This window comes from Ruditapes philippinarum, unplaced genomic scaffold, assembly GCF_026571515.1.
Source record: "Ruditapes philippinarum isolate M1 unplaced genomic scaffold, ASM2657151v2 ctg1680_1_1_1_1, whole genome shotgun sequence".
In the NCBI taxonomy this organism is placed as follows: Eukaryota; Metazoa; Mollusca; class Bivalvia; order Venerida; family Veneridae; genus Ruditapes; species Ruditapes philippinarum.
Genome location: NW_026866822.1, coordinates 80,890 through 102,018, shown reverse-complemented (window position 1 = coordinate 102,018; position 21,129 = coordinate 80,890). Strand labels below are relative to the sequence as shown.

At 31.7% G+C, this 21,129-nt stretch overlaps 2 protein-coding genes across 8 annotated transcripts in view; one reads left to right on the top strand and one right to left on the bottom strand.

The window, feature by feature from the left end:
* The window catches only part of LOC132733798 (nucleolar protein 16-like), a 35,017-nt gene that overhangs the window by 1,445 nt on the left and 12,443 nt on the right, over nucleotides 1-21,129 (bottom strand). The gene's annotated exons all lie outside the window — the stretch shown is intronic.
* LOC132733797 (sperm microtubule associated protein 2-like) lies at nucleotides 1,843-19,872 on the top strand. 7 transcript variants are annotated; one of them, XM_060720477.1, is made up of 10 exons: nucleotides 1,843-2,159; nucleotides 8,260-8,322; nucleotides 10,100-10,130; nucleotides 10,758-10,811; nucleotides 14,007-14,069; nucleotides 14,532-14,666; nucleotides 15,001-15,138; nucleotides 16,886-16,924; nucleotides 17,741-17,996; nucleotides 18,626-19,872. In XM_060720477.1, exons 1-10 carry the CDS (start codon nucleotides 2,144-2,146, stop codon nucleotides 18,914-18,916), a joined length of 1,086 nt encoding a protein of 361 aa, XP_060576460.1. In that variant the 5' UTR covers nucleotides 1,843-2,143; the 3' UTR covers nucleotides 18,917-19,872. The 7 variants fall into 7 exon arrangements, with proteins under 7 accessions (XP_060576460.1, XP_060576461.1, XP_060576464.1 ...); XM_060720478.1 differs by lacking the exon at nucleotides 8,260-8,322 and adding an exon at nucleotides 9,404-9,511 and having other exon boundaries at nucleotides 1,845-2,159; XM_060720481.1 differs by lacking the exon at nucleotides 8,260-8,322 and having other exon boundaries at nucleotides 1,845-2,159.

The following is a 21,129-nucleotide window of genomic DNA, read 5'->3' as shown; positions in this document are numbered from 1 at the left end:
TGGAATCAGAATAATTCTAATATGCCTGTATGAAAGAACTTTGTTGTTGTTTCTTTTCCAGAGACTGAATGTCGCTTGCATGGAACCATTGCTACACAATGAATAAAGCCTACTCAAAATAGAAGCATAATATTTGGTTCAGATCATTTTATTATTAACGTACAGTTTTCATGTAGTAAATTTTAAAAAAAATCATCAGATATTTGGCTTTATACATAGTAAACTCATTTGTGGCCACGGCCATGCATGTACTATATTATATATTGAGATAAATAGAGCTATATACTAATTACTATACCGAGAAATGGTAACGTATCGAGATATGATAACATGCAGTTATATTATGTGTACCGAGATATGATAACATGGAAGAGCTATATTAATGCGAACCGAGATATTATAACGCACAAAGAGGTATATTAATGCGAACCGAGATATGATAACGTGCAAAGAGGTATATTAATGCGAACCGAGATATTATAACGCACAAAGAGGTATATTAATGCGAACCGAGATATTATAACGCACAAAGAGGTATATTAATGCGAACCGAGATATGATAACGTGCAAAGTGCTATATTAATGCGAACCGAGATATTATAACGCACAAAGAGGTATATTAATGCGAACCGAGATATTATAACGCACAAAGAGGTATATTAATGCGAACCGAGATATGATAACGTGCAAAGAGCTATATACATGTAAATGCGAACCGAGATATGATAACGTGCAGAGGTATACTAATGCAAAGAGCTTTATAAATGTGTACCAAGATATGGTAACGCACAAAGAGCTATATTCATGCGAACCGAGATATGATAACGCGCAAAATCTTTATTAATGTGTACCAAGATATGATAACGCGCAAGGAGCTATATTAATGCGAACCGAGATATGATAACGCGCAAAGTGCTATATTAATGCGAACCGAAATATGATAACGCACAAAGAGCTATATTAATGCGAACCGAGATATGATAACGCGCAAAGAGCTATATTAATGCGAACCGAGATATGATAACGCACAAAGTGCTATGTTAATGCGAACCGTGATTTGATAACGCCCAAATAGCTATATTAATGCGACCCGAGATATGATAACGCTCAAAGAGCTATGTTAATGCGAACCGAGATTTGATAACGCCCAAAGAGCTATATTAATGCGACCCGAGATATGATAACGCGCAGAGGTACGATTATATACATGTACTCGTATATATATACAGATATATATTATAATTTACTAAGATATGACAAATTCTTCTGTGCTACATAAGTAAAATATTTACAAATCGACTGATCAACCATGATAATTATATTTATTATAATTAAATATAATAGTCTCATATGTGCACAATTGTGTTCTGGCTGTCTCTGGTGAAATTAGGACACACTCGGCGCGTTTACTTTGGTTTCATGTGTTTCAGCTGTGAACGAATCAAATTCGTCCCTCGCATACATACCCTTTTTTACCTTACGCTGATTTAAAATTGAACATTTCATAAAAAGGAAAGCATAAACGAAATGTTTAATGAGTCGGATAAGGCGGTTTGAATTTCTTCATTGATTAAACTCAAGAACGTCAATTTTACATTTACCGTTATCTAAGAATAAATAATACACACTTCAAACAAATGAGAGAAAAGAGTATGCAATGCAATAAAACCAGTCATTACTTTACATTTGTTATTTCACGAATACTTTATTGTTTAACCGTTGTCGAGTCGCAATAAAACATTTGTAAGCGCAAAAAATGCATTGAAACCCTGATCGATTAAATTACCCGTAGATATAAGGAAATACATTTAAATTGTCGAATTATTTTGTTATAACCGAACATGTAACATAGACTTTACATGTGTATTTTATAACAAATAAATGAATAAATGAAATGAAAATTAACAACGCTTAACACTTTCACTGAAAACAATAGCGCGTCACGTGACCGGCGCGGTTACGAGGCGCGTTGCATAGATACAACGCGGCGTTTTAAAACGACCAACTGTTCGGCACGGAATCATGTGATTTTCTGAATGAAAAAAAATATCAATACCCGTATACAACACCTCGTCTAAACTTCTAATCGGATAACACTTACAAACAGTACAATTGGATATTTTATCAAAAACGACAACGGAAAATGGCTACTGTTCAAGGTATATATACATTTTTTAATGTGTAGATCATAATGCATTTTTACTCATTCTCACTTTAAATTTTAATTTTTAAAAAATATATTTATTTCAGTTTAAATTATCATTAACAACGAAAAGTAATATAATATTATATAAACTTATTGAATTATTACACACAATATACATAGGTTATTAGACCGAGCCATTGTAATCTAGGCTTATCTTTTGACAACGTTTCAACGATTAACAATAAACCTTCTTTGGCTGAAAGAAAATCCATTTAAAGGTTTAGAATTTAAACAATAACGCCATGTTGGTGATAAATTATATCTTCAAAGCGACAAATAATCGTTTATCAAGTGATTCAATGTAGAACTAAACAAATTTACGAGATTTGATTTTTGTATCAACTTTTGAACGAATCTGTTCTACATTGATTTAATTTAAAATATCAATGAAAAAATACATTTAATTTCTTACATTTTTATTAACAAATGCGATAATATTTAGCAGCAAAATGCAACTAACCTGAACTAATATCTATAGAGTTTTGCTTTTATCTTTCTTGCGCATAATTTTATGTTTCGGCTATTAAAGTAAAAAATGTTCCCTTAATTTTACATATTTTATATACATCTACATGATACTGCAAAGCAATCAAATCTGATTATGACTAGGAGGCAAATACGTAAAGTTTGTTGTTGTACAAATAAGTAAATTAAGTCATTAAAATTGATAATATATACATAAATGATAATCCAAGCACATACGTAATCACACAGAGATAACCTGCTTATAAACTGATAAACGACACAAGGTTCTGTAAGACAAAAAGGGTATGAAAAAAGGTTGTGGAGATTTTCTTCAAAATTGGCTCCTTATTAACCAAAATCTTCACATTATGTCTCAGTAACGATTTTGTTTACTTCTTTAGAAAGGGTAGACCGTTTAAATAATGGTTTTAGAACATTTTAGATGCTTGTTCCCTGAGGAACAAAGCAGAAATTATTTGTCATAAAAGCAGCAAAATGTAAGCGTAGAAGTATTTTGACTTCCATACAAATACGTACTCACTTAATACTGTAACTGTACCCATTGCCAAAAAGCAACAGAAGAAACGGATTGTTGGGCCGATGAGCAACCTTTTTGAAACTATAGAAGTACACCAAAAATAAAAAAACCTTTATGAAATAAAAATGAAAGCAGCATTTCTGAGGCACAATGGGCCTTTAATGAAAACAACTTATAACTGTTAGTAAGCATTGCTTAATTAACTAAATATGGTATTGCAAAATTATGTAATCATAGAACCCTCGATTTCTATCAACACTTGAAACTGTTAAAAACTGCGAAGTTGGTATACATAGTCCGTTTAGTCTGAGATCCTAGTAGTAACTGTGAAATCTCTGACCTTAGTTTGGTCTTTAAACCTAATAAATCGGGTCTCTATATAATTGTAATAAAACGTGTATCAATATCACATGAATATATAACCTTATATAGAAACATTAATAAATTATAGTTCTTGCATATTACATTATTCATCATGTACAATACATACAATGTATATAGCACACGTTTAAACCCAGAAATCAGGTTCAATCATAGTGCAACGCAGTAAGTTTGTCGCGTTTATAAATACAAAGATCTAACACCATTACAGCATAATAGTTAAATATTAAGTCACTTATATAATTAATGTAAAACATACATCAAAATTACAAAATGTACTTTACCAAGTTATTACCTTTACATACATTTATAATTTATATCAGGTTAAGCAACCCTGCTAACATCCAATGACATTGTCCAAAGATGGCTTACTTTAAAGCAGCATGCCTCCAGATTCATGATAATTTTCATGAAAATTTTGAAATTGTATTTGAATGTGATATTGTGAAGTAACCAAAAGGAAGCAATTTACTCTTTATTAATGGCACTTACAAACCACGTAAATTACCAAAAAGTGGTCAAAAGATGCATAAATAGCCTTTACTGCGTTAGTAATGCAGTAGAAATATAGTTGTACATACTAAAAAAAAGTGTCATTGACCGCACATAATATTTAAATATTACTTGAATCTTGATACTTTTTTACTTTTCCTTACATCTAAGTACATTTTTCTCAAGTTTTATTTTTTTTGAAAATTTTGGGGCATTTGGAGGGATGTAAGCCCTTTTAAAAGGAAATTTCATTTAAAACGTTTTTTTCCGTTTTTTTAAAAATATCATATCAAAAAATTAAAGGGTTTTTGTTTTCATGTGAGATTTATTAAACTTGTGTAAAAACATTAAGAAACCATTTTAAAAAAATGTGCAATAATGGGCCATTTTGGTAAAGTGTTTAAAAACAGTCAAAAGCTATTTAAAAAGACCCCTTTGGGGTTGTACGCAGCTGATTAATGTCTACGCTGAAATTTTTTTTTCAAAACTGTAATAATAATCAAAAATTCAAAATATAAGCAAATCGAAACCCTTTAAAAATTTTCGTGTCTCAAATACTGCTTTTTTCACTTTTCCCCCTAAATTAAAAAAACTGCCTGCTTTTCATAAAGTATTCATTGACATTTAGCCAAATGGCGATAACAACTCGCGCAGACCTAAATCATCCAGCATATCCGTGCGAACATGGTCTGCACTGTTCTCTATTCAGTCAGTAAATATTTTGAAAACTTCGCTAGAAATTGATAGATGATTTTGTCCAGATCGATGAGTAAGAATATTGTAGATATTTAGCATGGTACGGATTAAAGTAATTGCTATATAAAGACAGCCTAACATATTTTGGCAGACATACTCTGCTACCTAAGATAAAGATATTCTTACACTTACAGGTTGTGTTAACATTTATGATATCACTAGGTATAGTGTGACCGTATGTATAAGAATGCGATATATATGTACAATGCAATAAACTTGAATATATTCAGCCCATAAATTGACAGTAATCATTTAAAACGCGATCGAAACATAGAGTCGTAAGTGATCGCGTAGAAAATGTAACAGATTAAAATTGACAAAAAAATCCTATCTTTCATTTACGTGAGCTGGTATCTTACTTCGTTTCATTTAGCATGATTTGCTTTAATGAAGAGAAATGGATAGTATTTAGAATTTATGTCCGTTTGAATCCATATATAGCGGTTGATTGTGTACATTGTAGGCAATCACAGAGCATAAGCTCCTTTCCTATGGCAAAATTGTTTCAAATAAATACAAAAACCGTACCGCAATTTTAAAACATTTGAATATGATATGAATAATGTATGTGAATTATATTTCACATATTTTCGAATGTTTATATTTTGAAAAATGATTCTACAAGGAAAAGGTTAAAATACAACGAATACTTTCCACCAGGTTTACGAAAATATCTTGCATTTCTATAATAACTAAGTGTCAGTCTAGCATTTGTTAAATTTTTAGATAATCAAATCAAATGGGCACTATAAAAAGCTACGTTAGTCTTTTCTTTTTCATTATTTTCTATCTTTTTTCAAGCTCGTCTTTTTTAACACATTACAGTGGAATATTGTAGCTATGAAAATTCTAATATACATCCGTATCAATTGTATAGTTTTACTAAGTTCGTAAGAGTTTTTTAATGAATCTGCCAGTAAGCATATACAACATTCTAGCACACAATTTACTAGCAACAGGAGCATATACTATTATATATTATATTCAAAAACGAATTTATGAATAATGAATAATACAGGCCTTGTATCTATTTGTCCCGAAATAATAAAAAAATAAAATGGTATTAAATGGCGAATTATATGCCTTTCAATGAAAAAAGAAGACCTTCTAATTCATTGTCAGCCAGACGTTTATATAAATCAATGAATAAATTCAATAGCGTCTAGCCGTTATTGTACTTTATTTATAAAATATTGAAAGTTAACAAACAATCAGGGGCGCACGTAACAATTAACCTGCAAGAACCTGTAGTTCATTTCTCTAACGCCCTATCCAAACTTTATCAACCCTGTATTAATGTACGTGAACTTGAATTTAAAATTACAATAATAAAGGATTTTATTTTAGCGTCGTGAAAGAAAACTACTTAAAAGTGAAAATAAGTACGATTGCTTTCCGATTTTTATACTTATTAAAGTCAACATCTATTTAAAAGTTCAAAAGGAATGAAAGATATAAACATATATATTTTGAATAACTTATCGGTTCTTTAAATGAAAACCAATTTAGTCCACCGTGAAAAAATACTTTTTCACAAAGCAGAGCAGAAAATTGGAATAAGAAATTCTAATGATTGGTTTAAAACGTCTTTTCGGTATAAGTATGCCCATTCTTTGACCTTTTAATAATTTAGAGCCAATTATTAGACTTAGCAAATTCATACAAAGTAATCATGCAAAATCTATGTGTCATTAAAAGACTAAAATCTCGGTTTAGTTTCATTTGCATTTGCATGAAACACACCTATCCATCAATGCCAATATTAAAACACAGCAAATTTATATCCGACGAAATGATTTCTAACAGTATGTATTATCAATCAAGATATCAGCTTCAACAGTGCTGTTTTCATTATAACCGTTATGTTGCACCAACATTCATTCATAGAAATGTGTATCAAAATTTTCCTTGTCTGCATAAATATTTTAATTTCCACATTAAGTCTTAAGTCCAACATTATGTACATACGACAGACAGTATACGCATCCTGGTATGTTTTTACTCGTGAGTCTTTCAGTGACCAGTCCTGATAGTTAACTGCGGTTACTAGGATTTTTTTTTCATTGAATTATATGTGGTTTAAATACGTGATTTATACACGTGGTTCATATACGTTGTTTATACACATGATTTATATACGTGGTTTACCATACGTGGTTTATACACGTGATTTATATATGTGGTTTCTATACGTGGTTTATATAATGTTTTTTCACTGACACATTTTATACGTATACCAGGTCCATAGCGTTGCAATATACATGCATATTTAAACCGATGAATGTGTTATTGTGCACGTACCCTAATAAACATACATGACGTTAATCTAACAATTCAGTGCTTTATAAAACAAGGATTACTGATCATTAACTGTTTTATTACACTCACGTGATCAATAATGTATCAAGGGATGTTTTATTATTTAGGCGAATAAATGAGTCAATATCGATATCGACCAACCACAAAACAGTTACTAGTCAACTCTAAAAGTACTTGTTCTAAGTAATACTCGGATGTACAAGATGTAAATAATTTTGTTGTGATGCTTTGAAAACGTTATTTTTGACCACAAATATTTCTGGCGTGTACAGGTTAAGTTTTAAAACGACGCAGTTCATGTCAAACACAACGATTCTATTAAAAAAATATATAAATCAACCTGCCAGTAAAGAGTCTGGTCAGAATGCGTGGGTGAGCAAGCTGACCTGGCTTTTTACTGGTGATTTATGAAATACAGGTTAAAGTACTTACTTTATAAACCATTTAAATTCTATATTTTCAGAATACAGAGGTACTATTTTATACTAAAAACACAATCTTCACTTGTTTTGTGATATTTATTTTCCAGATGTTTGTTACCAACAATATTCACTGAAACTAAATTACCTACCAATTAAAGTATTTTACAGTGCTTCCTATTGAAGTGTTATATAATACCTGATCACGTGGTTACTTACTTTGTATGATATAACAAGAAACATTGTATCCATAATTATATTATTTTGTTACCTTATAGCATGGAACTTTACATAATTTGTGTAGTTTTACATTTTTTTCAGCTACACGGTTTCTCCACTAACGCATTTCATTCAATATACTAAATTCAGTAAAAGCTATTATAAATACACGTACATGTACTTTAAAAGCATTGCCGTTGTTTGTGAAAATTTGTCTGTGGGGGAAACACAAGAAGAGATTTACTATCAGGTATCAAACAAACAGCAAAAGCAATTCCACACTTTTAAGGTAACACATGTAGCCCATGATAATAATCATATATACATATTAACTAAGCAGATTTAAAAATTCATGTTTTTTTAATATCATGTCATTGCGAACAGAAGTTTATAAGTCTGTTCATGTGTGCATAATTGAGCATAATTATAGAGATTTGTTAAAGAAAGTATCTTATTATATGTAGAGGTACCATTTCGGTCTCGTGAACCAACTCGCGAGGATGACCTTTTGTCACCACGTAAGAGTGGTAAGTTGCTGCGCACAAACTTTTGTCTGGTGATTGTAATGTATATATATCTGCAATGTGTACTTTAATCATCATCCTTTAATTATACGTTTCTGTTATTCTTGTAAGTTTTGGACTCATTACTGCTGTTTCATAAAACAAGAGCCACCACCGGGCAGGGCAACGCTCGACTTTTTTACTTTTTCTAAAAGCAAACAAAAGTTTGTAACAAATAGTTAAAAGGAAAATGAAAGAAAAATAAACTAGTTCCTTTTTTAATATTTCAGTAGGTAGATATCTAGTTACAGTTGTTGTTTTGTCCAAGTGTAAATCATTACCATAAATGTTCAATTATCAGTAATTTTACATCTGAAATTAAGTTCAGGGTACAAGAAAGTGGGTTACTTCATCTAGGTCGTTTGAAATCAAAGATCAATTTTCCACTAAAACTGCGCATTGTCCAAACTTCACTACAAAGGCCACTATCAAATTATCTAAGTCAGCAAAGTTCAATTTTACATCTAAAAGTGGGCACATGGTCCACAAATCTTGTTTTGCCAAAGTATAAATCAAATCCGTGCATGAAAAAAAGTGTGACATTTTAATCAAAATTCAATCTGACCTTGACGGTCAATGTCATTTTAAGCTCATGGTCAAGGTCAGTTCAACATTTCAAAAGGTCTTGTCCAAAATATGATTTCGTCAATTATAGCCAAAATCACTGAATGTTCAATAATTTAACATTCAAGGTCAATTTTGAGCTTGGTATTCATGGTGGCTTTATCATAAAGATTGTTGTGTCTTAATATGAAGTCAATCTATTCATTAATAACAAAGTTATAGCCAGTTACAGAAAAAAATCATTAAGTTGACATTCAAGGTCAAGGTCATTTATGATTGATGGTCAATGTCTGTCTGATTAACTTGACGGACTATACTAGAAGATTGTTGTGTTAAGGTTGAAGACAATCCATTCAAAAACAACAAAGCTATAGTCTCTTATAGCAAAAATCAGCAAAAGGCAAGTAAAATTTAGACATTAAGCTTTGAAGGTCAAGGTCATTTATCAATGAAGGTCAAGTTTAGTCTGGTCTACTTGAAGGTCTTGTCGTAAGGGCTGTGTATGAAGACAATTTATCAAGAACGTAAACAGTTATGACCAAGGTTCAAGTTTCCAAACGGCAACAGCAACGGGGACGCCGCCATAATTGTAACAATACCTCTATTTTTTATTTATTTTATTTTTCAAAAAAAAAAAGTCGAGCTAAAATGCTTTAAACAAAGATATTTGTTATCATCAGTATCATCAGCACAAAATATATAGAAATGCTTCTTATATCATTGTTAGCTTATCAAATTAATCTGTGCACGATTTTTTTCACGGTCGAGTTCTGATCTTCTTCCTACATTCACTAAATCACCCTATTGTTTTTCTTTCATACAATTTGAAACATTCGTGTGGATTTCCAGTCGTTTTCTTTTACATATACACTGTTTCCGTCATTCATTCCATTTAGTGCAATTCTATTTAATTGATATGTAAATATAAACAATTTACGAATATAACTTTTTTTTGTTTGTCACCTTAGTGCAATAAACTTTTAACTCCTATTGAATTCAGAAAGACTTAACCCGTTTCTGCACTAATTTGTCAACATTTTTGTTAGTATTGTAGAGATTTGCTGGTTAAATTTGATAGAGAAAGATAATTTGTAAATTTCAATGTGTCTGTCGATGCCAACGTTGTTTACCTCACATTAAAATACAGCAAGCTTATTAACTGTGTTTTCCTTTTCAGCCGAATTTGAGCGTATCCGAGAATCCGGCAGGTAAGACCAACGTTTTATGTTTCTTTTAAGCATATTTCTGTTATAATAGACTTTTTTACCTTGATATCCAATTATACCTACTTCTTGCGATACTCTTGAACTTAGAAAGTAATTTATCTTTTTCAGCTTTACTCATTTGATGGAAATGCATTTTACTAAAGACACACTGCATTTCACATCAGTCAACACATTTTTTCTTTGTTTTCCCTGCCTCTTGATTTCTTTTTTCTATTTTCTTTTATTTTCAGTAAAAAAATCACTTAAAAGCAATGGGCAATTTTTTACATTAGAAAATATTAGTAATCTTCAATGAGAAAAAAATGCCGTCATTTTTACAAGACTCTAGAACATTCTGTCTTTTAACTTCCCTCCTGTATCGGGAACAATCTTTTGAAAACTTAGTGCCCAAACTTGTAATTAAATACTGACAGGTTCATAAGTGAAAATTACGTACTTTTCTCAAGATATGGTGTTCAAAACTGACACAAGCTTCACATGCTACAACAAATGTGTACTATAAACAGCCTTTCATACTTATGCAATATTTCATTGAATTGCATTTGTTCCAATTTCATAAAGGTTATACAGATTGCATGTATTAAATATTGTTCTTTAAATAACTATAAGGAGATCCAGGTCACTAGAAAGGTCAAAGTCGATGTATGCGTCGTCACCAACAAGGTACAAATTTGCACCATTTGTTACACATTGGTTTGGAAATGCACTTTCTAGACAAAATATAGACCAGATACTCTCTTTGAGACATAACGCGCCGCGGCACAGATTATCTAAAATCAATTTCATACAATCAAGTTTGTCTGTCGGAAACATGCATTCCCTTAAGGTTTTTTTCTATTTTTTGTCAAGTGCAGAACAAATAAACGATGATTCGAATTACAGATTAAATATTTTCTTTTCGAATACAAATACAATGCGGGAATATTAATTTTATGTTACAACTTCCAGTCACGAAACCGAACACATTTGAATGAAATGAACCTTAACTACTAATCTTAAATAGGAATTACAAGAGGTTGCACAACCTCGATCAGTTCGTTCGACTTTAACACCACGTCATCCATTCCATGTCAATAGAAACTATATGATCACATGGGGTTGTTAAAGGCCCCTATTTATTTCTATATTCTCAGTTAGCTGCATGAAGTAATTTGTAAATTTGCATCTTCCGAGTTTGCTATGACTAAATCTGCATTAGTATAAATCGACTATTTTATAAGTTTTATATTTAGACTAAATAGTATATCTTGTATTTCTAACCAAGCCAAACATCTTAATCCGTGCGAAATAATCCTCGAGACAAAACCTTGCAAGCGCTTATATTTCATAAACTAATATTTATTAAATATAATCAGCAATACGGTATTTAAATATCGATAGATCTTTCAATAATGATTGATTTAATCAAGATCGTGTGTATGTTTTATTAAATCAAATCAGTGTTAATACTTAGCATGTCAATACGTCATTCATTAGAACAACTGTAATACAACTGTAATCATAGACAAGATCCCCTACTAAGATTCAAACAACCATACGGTTGAGATTTTGTGCAGCAGAATTTTTGGTTGGCAAGTCAGCACGACCCCTTCAAAAGAACAACTTATATAAATTATGAATAACGGTTTAATTTGAGAAAACATGGGATAAAGTCTCTTCTTAAAGATACTTAACTGAAGAAAAAACACCCCTCATTACCTTATAAACAAAGTGATAAAGAATATAACTTATAGTGAGTCAATGATTGGCTATATTTCCTGACTTTGTCCAATAAAATCTAAATATTCGCCAGAAATAACGTTCTTTAATGATAGTCAGAATGTACATTGTAGAATAGCCAGGCTTTTTGTGTTTTTGTTGGTTTGTTTTGTTGTTTTTCTTTTAGTTTATTTTCTTTACAAAATGTCAACTTTATTACAAAATCGCCACTGCAGCTCTGCGTGGTTCAGATAATGGGCTAGATTATGAAGAAGCCGACATAATGATTACAATAGAAATGCATGTAGCAGGTAGTTAACCGAGGAATATTCTGTCAGTTTCTATAATCAACATCTGACAAACCAAGAAAAAAGATATTAAAATGGTCTTTTTCATTAGTTCCAAGTCATTTATGTTAAAATATGCATTGTGATTGAAAGTCAGGAAACACATCGTGTATACGATATTTAATAATGAAACAGAAATATTATTCCCAAAGCATGATTATTTCCGACTTAAGTAAGCCCCAGTATGAATTTCAATCTATCCCTGACCATCTATATACGTGTAGACAATTATTTGTTTTAAAAGTTATACACTAATTAAATGTTATTGTAATGGACGTATAATCATTCTAGTTTCTCTAATATCAATGATAATAGTATATGAAATGAATTTTGACAGGCCTTTGTTCCATATAAGCAATGAAGTAATAAGACATAATCACGTGGCGCTATATATGCACGAGTATAATAAATAAATAAGAAGAAATGATAAAGTAGTGAACAAATATTCTTATCTTAACAAAGGCCAGAAATAAATTATAGGAGAATATGTTTATATAGTGAAAATAAATTAAAAAAGAATATGTCTGCATTATTTATTCTTTCTTGATATGATTGTGTCTACTTTTGGACCAAGCATGCATTCGGAAATGAACTTTTTTCTTCTTATATTTATCTACACAACTTCACAAAGGTCTATATACGAGACGAGAACATATATCAGGATAAACTATTAATCCAGGTGTTAATCCGTCAAACAAAAGTCTGCATAACTACAAGACCGGATTACATGCGAAAAAATTGTTTTCTTTAAATACAAATCACGTATTTGCAACTTTAGCAATCCTCTGTACTGAATGATACTGGTGTATAAGGTCAAGTTTTGTGTTGATTTTAATTTCTTTTACCTTTCTGCACATTTCTGGTGAAAAGGGATCATTAGTTTTTCTGGAGTTCACATTTTGGATTAAGGTTATATTGATTTGGCGCAAAAATGGCTGCAATAGCGGCCTCTAAACATACAACATTTACTAGACACTCGCAAATCAATTCTAGATATCATAAAAAGTGTGTTCTTACGGACGTTGAAACTACTAAGAAAGTCGATGACTTTCCAATCAATCTTAATCATTGGAGATTTAAAACGAAAGAAGCACAGGGGAAATTGTAAGTCAGGTTTCGTACTTTATTAGGCTATGTATTTTGCCTTACCAAGACAAACGACACGACCAAACATATCAGTCAGTGGTTATCAGTGGTTTGAAAGTTGTTCTTCTACCTCAGAAATGATTCAGTTTCAGATGTCAGAAAAAAAATGTTTAAGAATTAGTTTATTTATGAAGCAAATATTGTGTCTGACATTTCTATTTAGTGTTATTTCTAGATTATCTTTTTTTTTAATCTTTTTCTTATATTTTAATTTACCGGTTAAGATAACATATTTCCAATTTAGAAGGAGGTAGTTAATGTTTCAAATACATTGTCTTGTGTCCGGAAATTTGACTTTATAGAGATGGCTTGTGATGAAACTGCATTTGTTATAACAGATTGCGTAACAACGTCTTGGACTCATTTAATTGTGGTAGATTCAATCATAATTATAGGAAAGTAATCAGATTAGTATGATTATGTTAAACGGCATTTCCTTGTACACAAGAGACTATTTTCTTTTTCAGCATAACTTTGTCATATAATTTATGCAAGCAAACTCGTTTAAAATAAGTTTTACTAGAATGAACCTGTAGCATGAATGATTATGTCTGGTTAAACATGTTTTAGGTTTTCCGATGTTTAATAAAAACAAATTCATTGTTTGGTTTTACAAATCTAATTTTGAATTATGATTGATAACATTGCAATTATGTTTTCCTTACAGAGAACGATTACTTCAATTATCACAACCAAAAGAACCTAAAACAGAATGGTACACAAGTGTTGGGTAAGTAATCCTAACGTAACGTTTCCAAATATGTCAATAAACCCAACTCTCTTCGTGTGGCGTGCTGTCGCTAGCCAAGACGAATATATGACAACAAACTACACCCACCTCTTCGTTTAATGTCACGGCGAGTTTCTCTATAAAAAATCTACTTCTAAATAGAGACAACTATGTTTTATACTTGTTACTCATATGTTCATACTGCGAATTACATTTTCTCAACATATTATAAACTGACACAATGGACTCTTTATATTTACTGAAGAATACAACATCCGCTCTACATGTATTGATATAAATCAGTGCACGTAAAGTTGTTTTTATATTCACGTTCAATCCATTATACATTATACTAGTACTATAGTTACACTTTAATTGGGACACCTAACTAACAATTATTATGGAATTATATGCCATAATCAAATTATTGCAGATAAAAGTTGAATGTTTACAAATTTTCAGGCCACATCTACGATGGGGAACCCAAGAAATGATATGGCCTATAAAGAAAGAAACTTTAGAAAGAGGTTCAACGGAGCGTCTAGATCTTTTAGCACTACCCAAAGTCAATTTTATGAAAGGAGATAAAGTTAACAGGTTTGTTATTCTAACAATACAATCCTAATGGACTTTTGTTCCGTTTCAAATTCTTTTTTTTTCAATCTCAAAAGTACATGAATTATAAGACTATATTGTGTAAACACCCGATTTTTATTTGTACGAAGACAAGCACGATCGTCTTATATTGTTGTTTGTCATAATAATTATTTTCTTGTATTTGAATCTTTTATTAGAAATAGACAAGGGTAAGACTCAACGAAAGTAATGTATATTACTTTATCAAACATTTTCAAAATAAGGTCTTCCAAATGTACAGAAAAAATAAGAAACAACAACAGGCATATCTTATATTAACCATTTAATATTTCAGATCACAGTTCTTCTACAGTTGTGGAAGATCTTCAGTTATTTGGAGAGTACAGAATGAAGGAAAGGAAAGTGGCGCCTCAGGAAGGTTGGAAGTCCTGGCTGAACCAAAACGAACACACAAAGAGTTCAAGGACGACCGGTGAGTTGATCAGTAACCTCAATCTTATCCAAACACGTGCCCTAGTATGTGCCTGTCCGAATTTTAGGTAAAGGTCCAAGGGTCAAGTAACAATGCGAAATAATTTGGTCAAGTCTAAAATAATTCATGTTAATATATTGAGTGAATGTTTAATTTCCAAGTGGCATGGTCAAATATTATAGATGTTATAATATGAATGAAAGTTAATACTTTCTGTAAAGAAGCACGTGGTAAAACATACCTTATTGTATACGTGAACATATATATCATTTTAAAATCTTCATGTTTCTATATTTTTGAAGGAAGAAGGATATGTAAGTACTTTGGATTTCTTGTGAAATCTAACAAACTATTAGCTAGCGTTTATAAAGGTGATAGTACATGACACGGTAATAGGTGGTTACTTGTAACCAGTAACGGTTGTAATGTAACATGGACAAAGTGTAACTCATTTTCGGATTTAATTTTGAGAGTATATTTAATTTCAACCTAACTGTCTTTAAGGATAATAAACAAAATCATATGATATCGAACCGTTACCTGTTCTGTGTAAGACACGGAAGACTACGAACTTAGTCAGATTTGCACAAAGTTATATAACACAAAATTAAACTTAACCCTAAACCTGATGGAAGTAAAGTAAACCGTCTTTGCCCTTGCTATCCTACCAATCTGTACAGTCTGACGAGAATCTTTACTGTTGGTAGCTTATTTTTGTATCTTTCTTATCGAAATCATTTAAATAACATTCGAATAAACCATTCAAAATTCAAAGCAGGGAAAATCCAGTTACCGGATTCAGCAGGTTAAGGGTAAAGCTAGAAATTATCACATGATTTGTAAGTAGATGGTAGTTCATTAAAATGTCCAGATTCAACCTTTAACGAGAAGGTCACAAGCTGAAACACGTGGCAATATGAAGAAGTAATGAGCAGTACTGAAACGAAAAAATTTAATTGTCGCGGACGGCGACATTTACAATGTGGTGGTGGTGTTGGTAGTTTTCACTCTAGATCACGACAGTAACGAAGCCACATTGAATTCACCAGTGAACAATTCAACCACCGCATCGTTCCTGGGCAGGCCGTCAAGCAGTTTACCAGTATGAGTTGCCTTCACTTTCGCAAGGAACTGAAAATCCTGTACATACCAGAGCAGAGGTACAGTGTGAATGACCGTAGAAAGGATTTCATGATCAATCACAACGAAAGTGACCTGCGCCGTCCGGAAATCGAACCCGGTTCGCCAGATTCACCGTCCAAAGCTCTACCTATTGAACTAACCGGAAGGCTCGACATTTACAATTACAAGATTTGACCATTTTTACAAGTATACCGCCTGCCCTGAGCCAATCAATATGGTGATTTTAATACCACATGATAACAAAATGGACTCTCAAAAAGGGGCGCTTAAGCGGCATACAATCCGCCATGATTTCGTCGGGTTATCTATACACAGAATTGAAATACTTTCTTCATTTTCGAAGCTCTAAACCAGTGTGTAGACTCCTATGGGGTAAGCAATTCATGGAATATTTCCTAAACAAAGAAAACATTAGCTTAAGATGTATTTTATCAGGAAAGAGTCTATTTAACGAATAAAATATTTTTTCAAAAACCCGGCGAACGGCGATTCCTTACATTTTTTTTTTTTTTTTTTTTTTTTGGGGGGGGGGGGGGATGCTAATTCTGTAGTTTACATGCATTGATTTAATATTCTAAAATTAAAGTGCTCATTAAATTTTCAGAGGGAAAACTTATGCGGAGAAGGTTACCTTTCCTAACATGTATGTGCCAGAGTGAAAAACAAATGTTTTCCATATATTAAATAATAAAATAATTATGTGTGCACTTTGTTAACTATCGCTTATTACATGCAACTTTTATCTTAATCTTTTTTTTTGGCAGTATGTAATACATAACGCTTCGATTTCAGCTGTGTACTAATATAATCTTATATGTTCTGTTTGTTCTCAGTTTTTATTTATCTATACGTATAAGTTTGTGTCCATGTTTTTGTGATTCTGATAGTGCATTCTTTTATTTTCAGCATTTTATTCATATATTTTTTCAAAATATAAATATGCATATATATCTCTGAAATTAACGCATTTCGAGAAAATACAAATCTGAATTTCGATTATAAACTTACAAGATATTATACATATTAAAAATCTTTAATCAAGTGCAGGAATCTATTCCAATTTTGCTTATTTCTGCTGTTTTGAACTTGAATTATTTATGTCATTTTAAACAACATTTTCGGACATTATTCTACACTAGATTGTACATACGTCTACATTGTAATGTAACTTTTAAGAACACCGATGTACATTTCATTATTTACGATTACATTATATTATAGACCATAATTCGACATGATACAAAATCATTCTGCTCTATTTCTACAGTACATATTGACAATAATTCTACATTACACCCCATTATTTCACATTACAATTAGACAATTAATCTACACGTTAGCCCATTATCATACATTGCAGTACATTACATACTTCATATTGAACATTATATCATACTTAAATTTAATGCTACACAATGTAGACTTTTCCAACTTAAAATTCAAATTTCATTCGTTGTAGACCATTATTCAAGTATAGCTGCGGCAGACCGAGTCCGATTCTCGGAGTCGACCCAAAGGCGGCCTCTGCTGGGGAAAGGCCTTATGTTAACCAGTTGGCAAAACACAAAACCCCCCATAAAGATTTCAAACCTGAGAGACCAATACAAACACCGATCTCTCATGCAGCGATGAAAGCAGAGGCTTCGGAACGTATCATGTCTTTATCTACTCCGAAACCAAGAGATGATGGTCCATTTAGAGAACCAAAATGGGGGGTTTGTTATCCATTCATTTACTTACATATGTTGATTTCTGTTTATCAAAAGATTTACTTATACCTTCATTTATGATATTCCTACGATTCATATAATACAAATAATGTTTGGCAGAAGTGGCCTAGTACAATTGTATATAATTATGACTGGCCATTATGACATTATGAACAAATAAAAAGGATTCAAAAAAGGTTCTAATATAAAAGTATTAAATCTACATTTTTTTCCTTTGGTTTTACGTCGCACCAACACTGGAGACGGTATAGGTCATATGGCGTTTTTTTCAGCTTTACTAATGGAGGAAGACCTCCTTCACGTGTCCTATTTGTGCAATTGTTCAGGCAAAAAATGGCACCTGAGTAGAACCATCGACGTTCCGTAAGCAAGGTGGATAGCTTTCTAACATGAAACAAAGAATTGAAGTCGCTGGCGCGGATCGAACCTACAGCGTAGAGAAATGCACAAAAACATTCTTGTAATGCTCCTATTTCTCTATAAAAATGCTATATCTGTTCGATTAGTTTGTTTGTTTGTCTGTTTTTTTTGTTTTTTGTTTTTTTTAGTTTTTTGTTTTTTTTTTAAATATAATTATATATATACTTTAGTTAAAAAATTTCTTAATATTCCAGGTTTCAACTAGTGCTAAAAACGCCACAGCTACTTCCCGATGTTTAGAACTGGCTCGCCCTAAAGGTGCAGTCGACGAATATAAACTACCACGTGACGAACAATGGCAAGTTACACGTGCAGCGAAACGAGCAGCTTCATCCAGTAGAATAGAAGAACTATCTAAACCGATTGTCCGAGCAACGATGGACCATGTACAGTTTAACCCAGACGCCTTCTTAGTGAAACCATTAGCCCTTAAAGGATCATTCCCGGATAGGATTCAACAGCTCTCGCGACCCATCGAACGTTAAACGAATTTAAATATATATACATGTAAAGGACCGATCCATTACAAAATGTTTTATTTTCTTTGCAACAAATAAATTTCACTATTAAAAGTTTGGATTTGTTAAAGTGTTTGCAGCCAGCAAGTGACTTTATTAACCTTAAACGGTGCAATATTAGAGTGGCTAAGCCATGTTAGAGATAAATTAACTCCCTTACATGTTGATAAATAAAAAAATAAAACAAATCCGAGTAGACTATCAAACACAAAGTCGCTGCCTAAAATAAATGGAAAGAAATAGAGAAAATGCACCAATTTTACAATTGTGTTCCGAATTGTAAGACAGATGTTTTATATAGGGAAAAAAGCATAAAAAGATAACATCTAAAGTGAATAATAGTTTTTCAGTGTGTGACAATATTTAAATATTGATCAGTACAATACAAGTGTCAGTTTTATAAGCAAAAAAAATCAACCATTATAGTTCTTACTTATTTATTACCCTTGGAGAGTTTAATTATAATTATATCAATAATTTTTTTTTTATACAAGATGCATTTGTAATATTTTTTGCTTATTTACAAAAAAATACCATTAATTAATACAAATTAAGTACCTAATCGTTTGTTACAAACAGTAAATATATTATACACAGAGGTAAAAGCACAACTCTATTATAACATAAATTTATTTTTAAAATTATATCTAAACGCTGTAAAATTGTTGTTGACCTCTTTTCATGAAATATTGTATGCCTTATTTTTTATAATGACAGTTTCAGGCTCTTGTAAACTGTGTGATGAAAAAATCACTGTACAAGAGCTTTAAACATACATTGTATAAAATTCTTGTTTGCCATTTACTTTTTTTTATATTGATACAAAACAATATATATTACTGGGGATATGTATATATCATGTCCCAAATGCAACACTTCTTACAGTATTAAATAGGGTTAATAAACCTAACTAGCTCATACTGCATCAGTATTATTATTTATTCACTATAATTGTAAATGTTTGTCTATCTTTTGATTGTTTTTTCAAAACACCTTTTCGTTACCGTGTTTTCTATATATTAATTTCGGACATAAAAATTTGGTATTTACTAAATGTAATCAATATCGAGCCAGGTCAGTGTAGGAAGGCATTCTTGCAAGTGTATACACTGCTATCAGCTCAGTATTGTTCTTAAACAGTTATATATTCTAAATGTTCCCAACATTAAAACTGTAAAACTACTTTCGTAAGATGATTTTTAGAATAACACATCTTTATCAATTTAATGAATCCCAGCAAATATCGATAGCGTATTTAATTAACTGCTAAGGGAGCGTAATTCACAGTTACCTCCCTTAATCATGATTACAGAGAACCACAGAGCTGTATCTGTACTAAGTCTCTGAGAACACAAGTGATTTTGGCTGAATGCATGGCTTTTAATTGTAAAAAGATGACTTTTTTTCATTTTCTCTGCTTTCAGATACAACTGCCATTCTATTTCTGGATGTTTTGAGTGTTTATAGAAAACAATATTGAACAACTGTCACCTGATTATTTTATCTCTCAGTTGTAATGAACGTTTTGTAGATTATTATTTTATCATTTTCCCTCCTCTCCATGGTTTGTTATTTTTAAGTTTGACTGTCCATTTCTCATAAATTAATCAATTACTTCATAAAGTTAACTTTCAAAAGGAATATTATACTGTGTTAATCCTGAGACTTGCATTATCTTTTGTCCCAGGTTAATCTAGTAATAGTCTTGTTTAAAAACAAAGGTACTATGCTACCAATAGGACATAACTCTATGTTATGCTACAATAACAACAGAGAAAGTTTCCTTATATGTTCTGGTCTGAGCACCAGCAACATAAATTGTTGACCTTTCAGAAGTTTAGCAACTATCATGCACTGTATCTAAACTCATACATGAATCAAATGAGCCGCGTCACGACAAAACCACCATAATGGGTTTGTGACCAGCATGGATCCAGACCAGCCTGCGCAGTCTGATCAGGATCCATGCTGTTCCAGACTGTGCGGATACACAGGCTGATCTGGATCCATGCTGGTCGCAAACCCATTATGTTGGTTTTGTCGTGACACAGCTCAAATGTACTTTAGGTACCTGCATGAGTGAAAGTTAATCATTAATTTAGCAGTTTTTCTATAGTTTTACATAGGAAATAGAAGGCTTTCAAGAGACTGAAAATCCTGAACTTCAGGAATAATCCTGA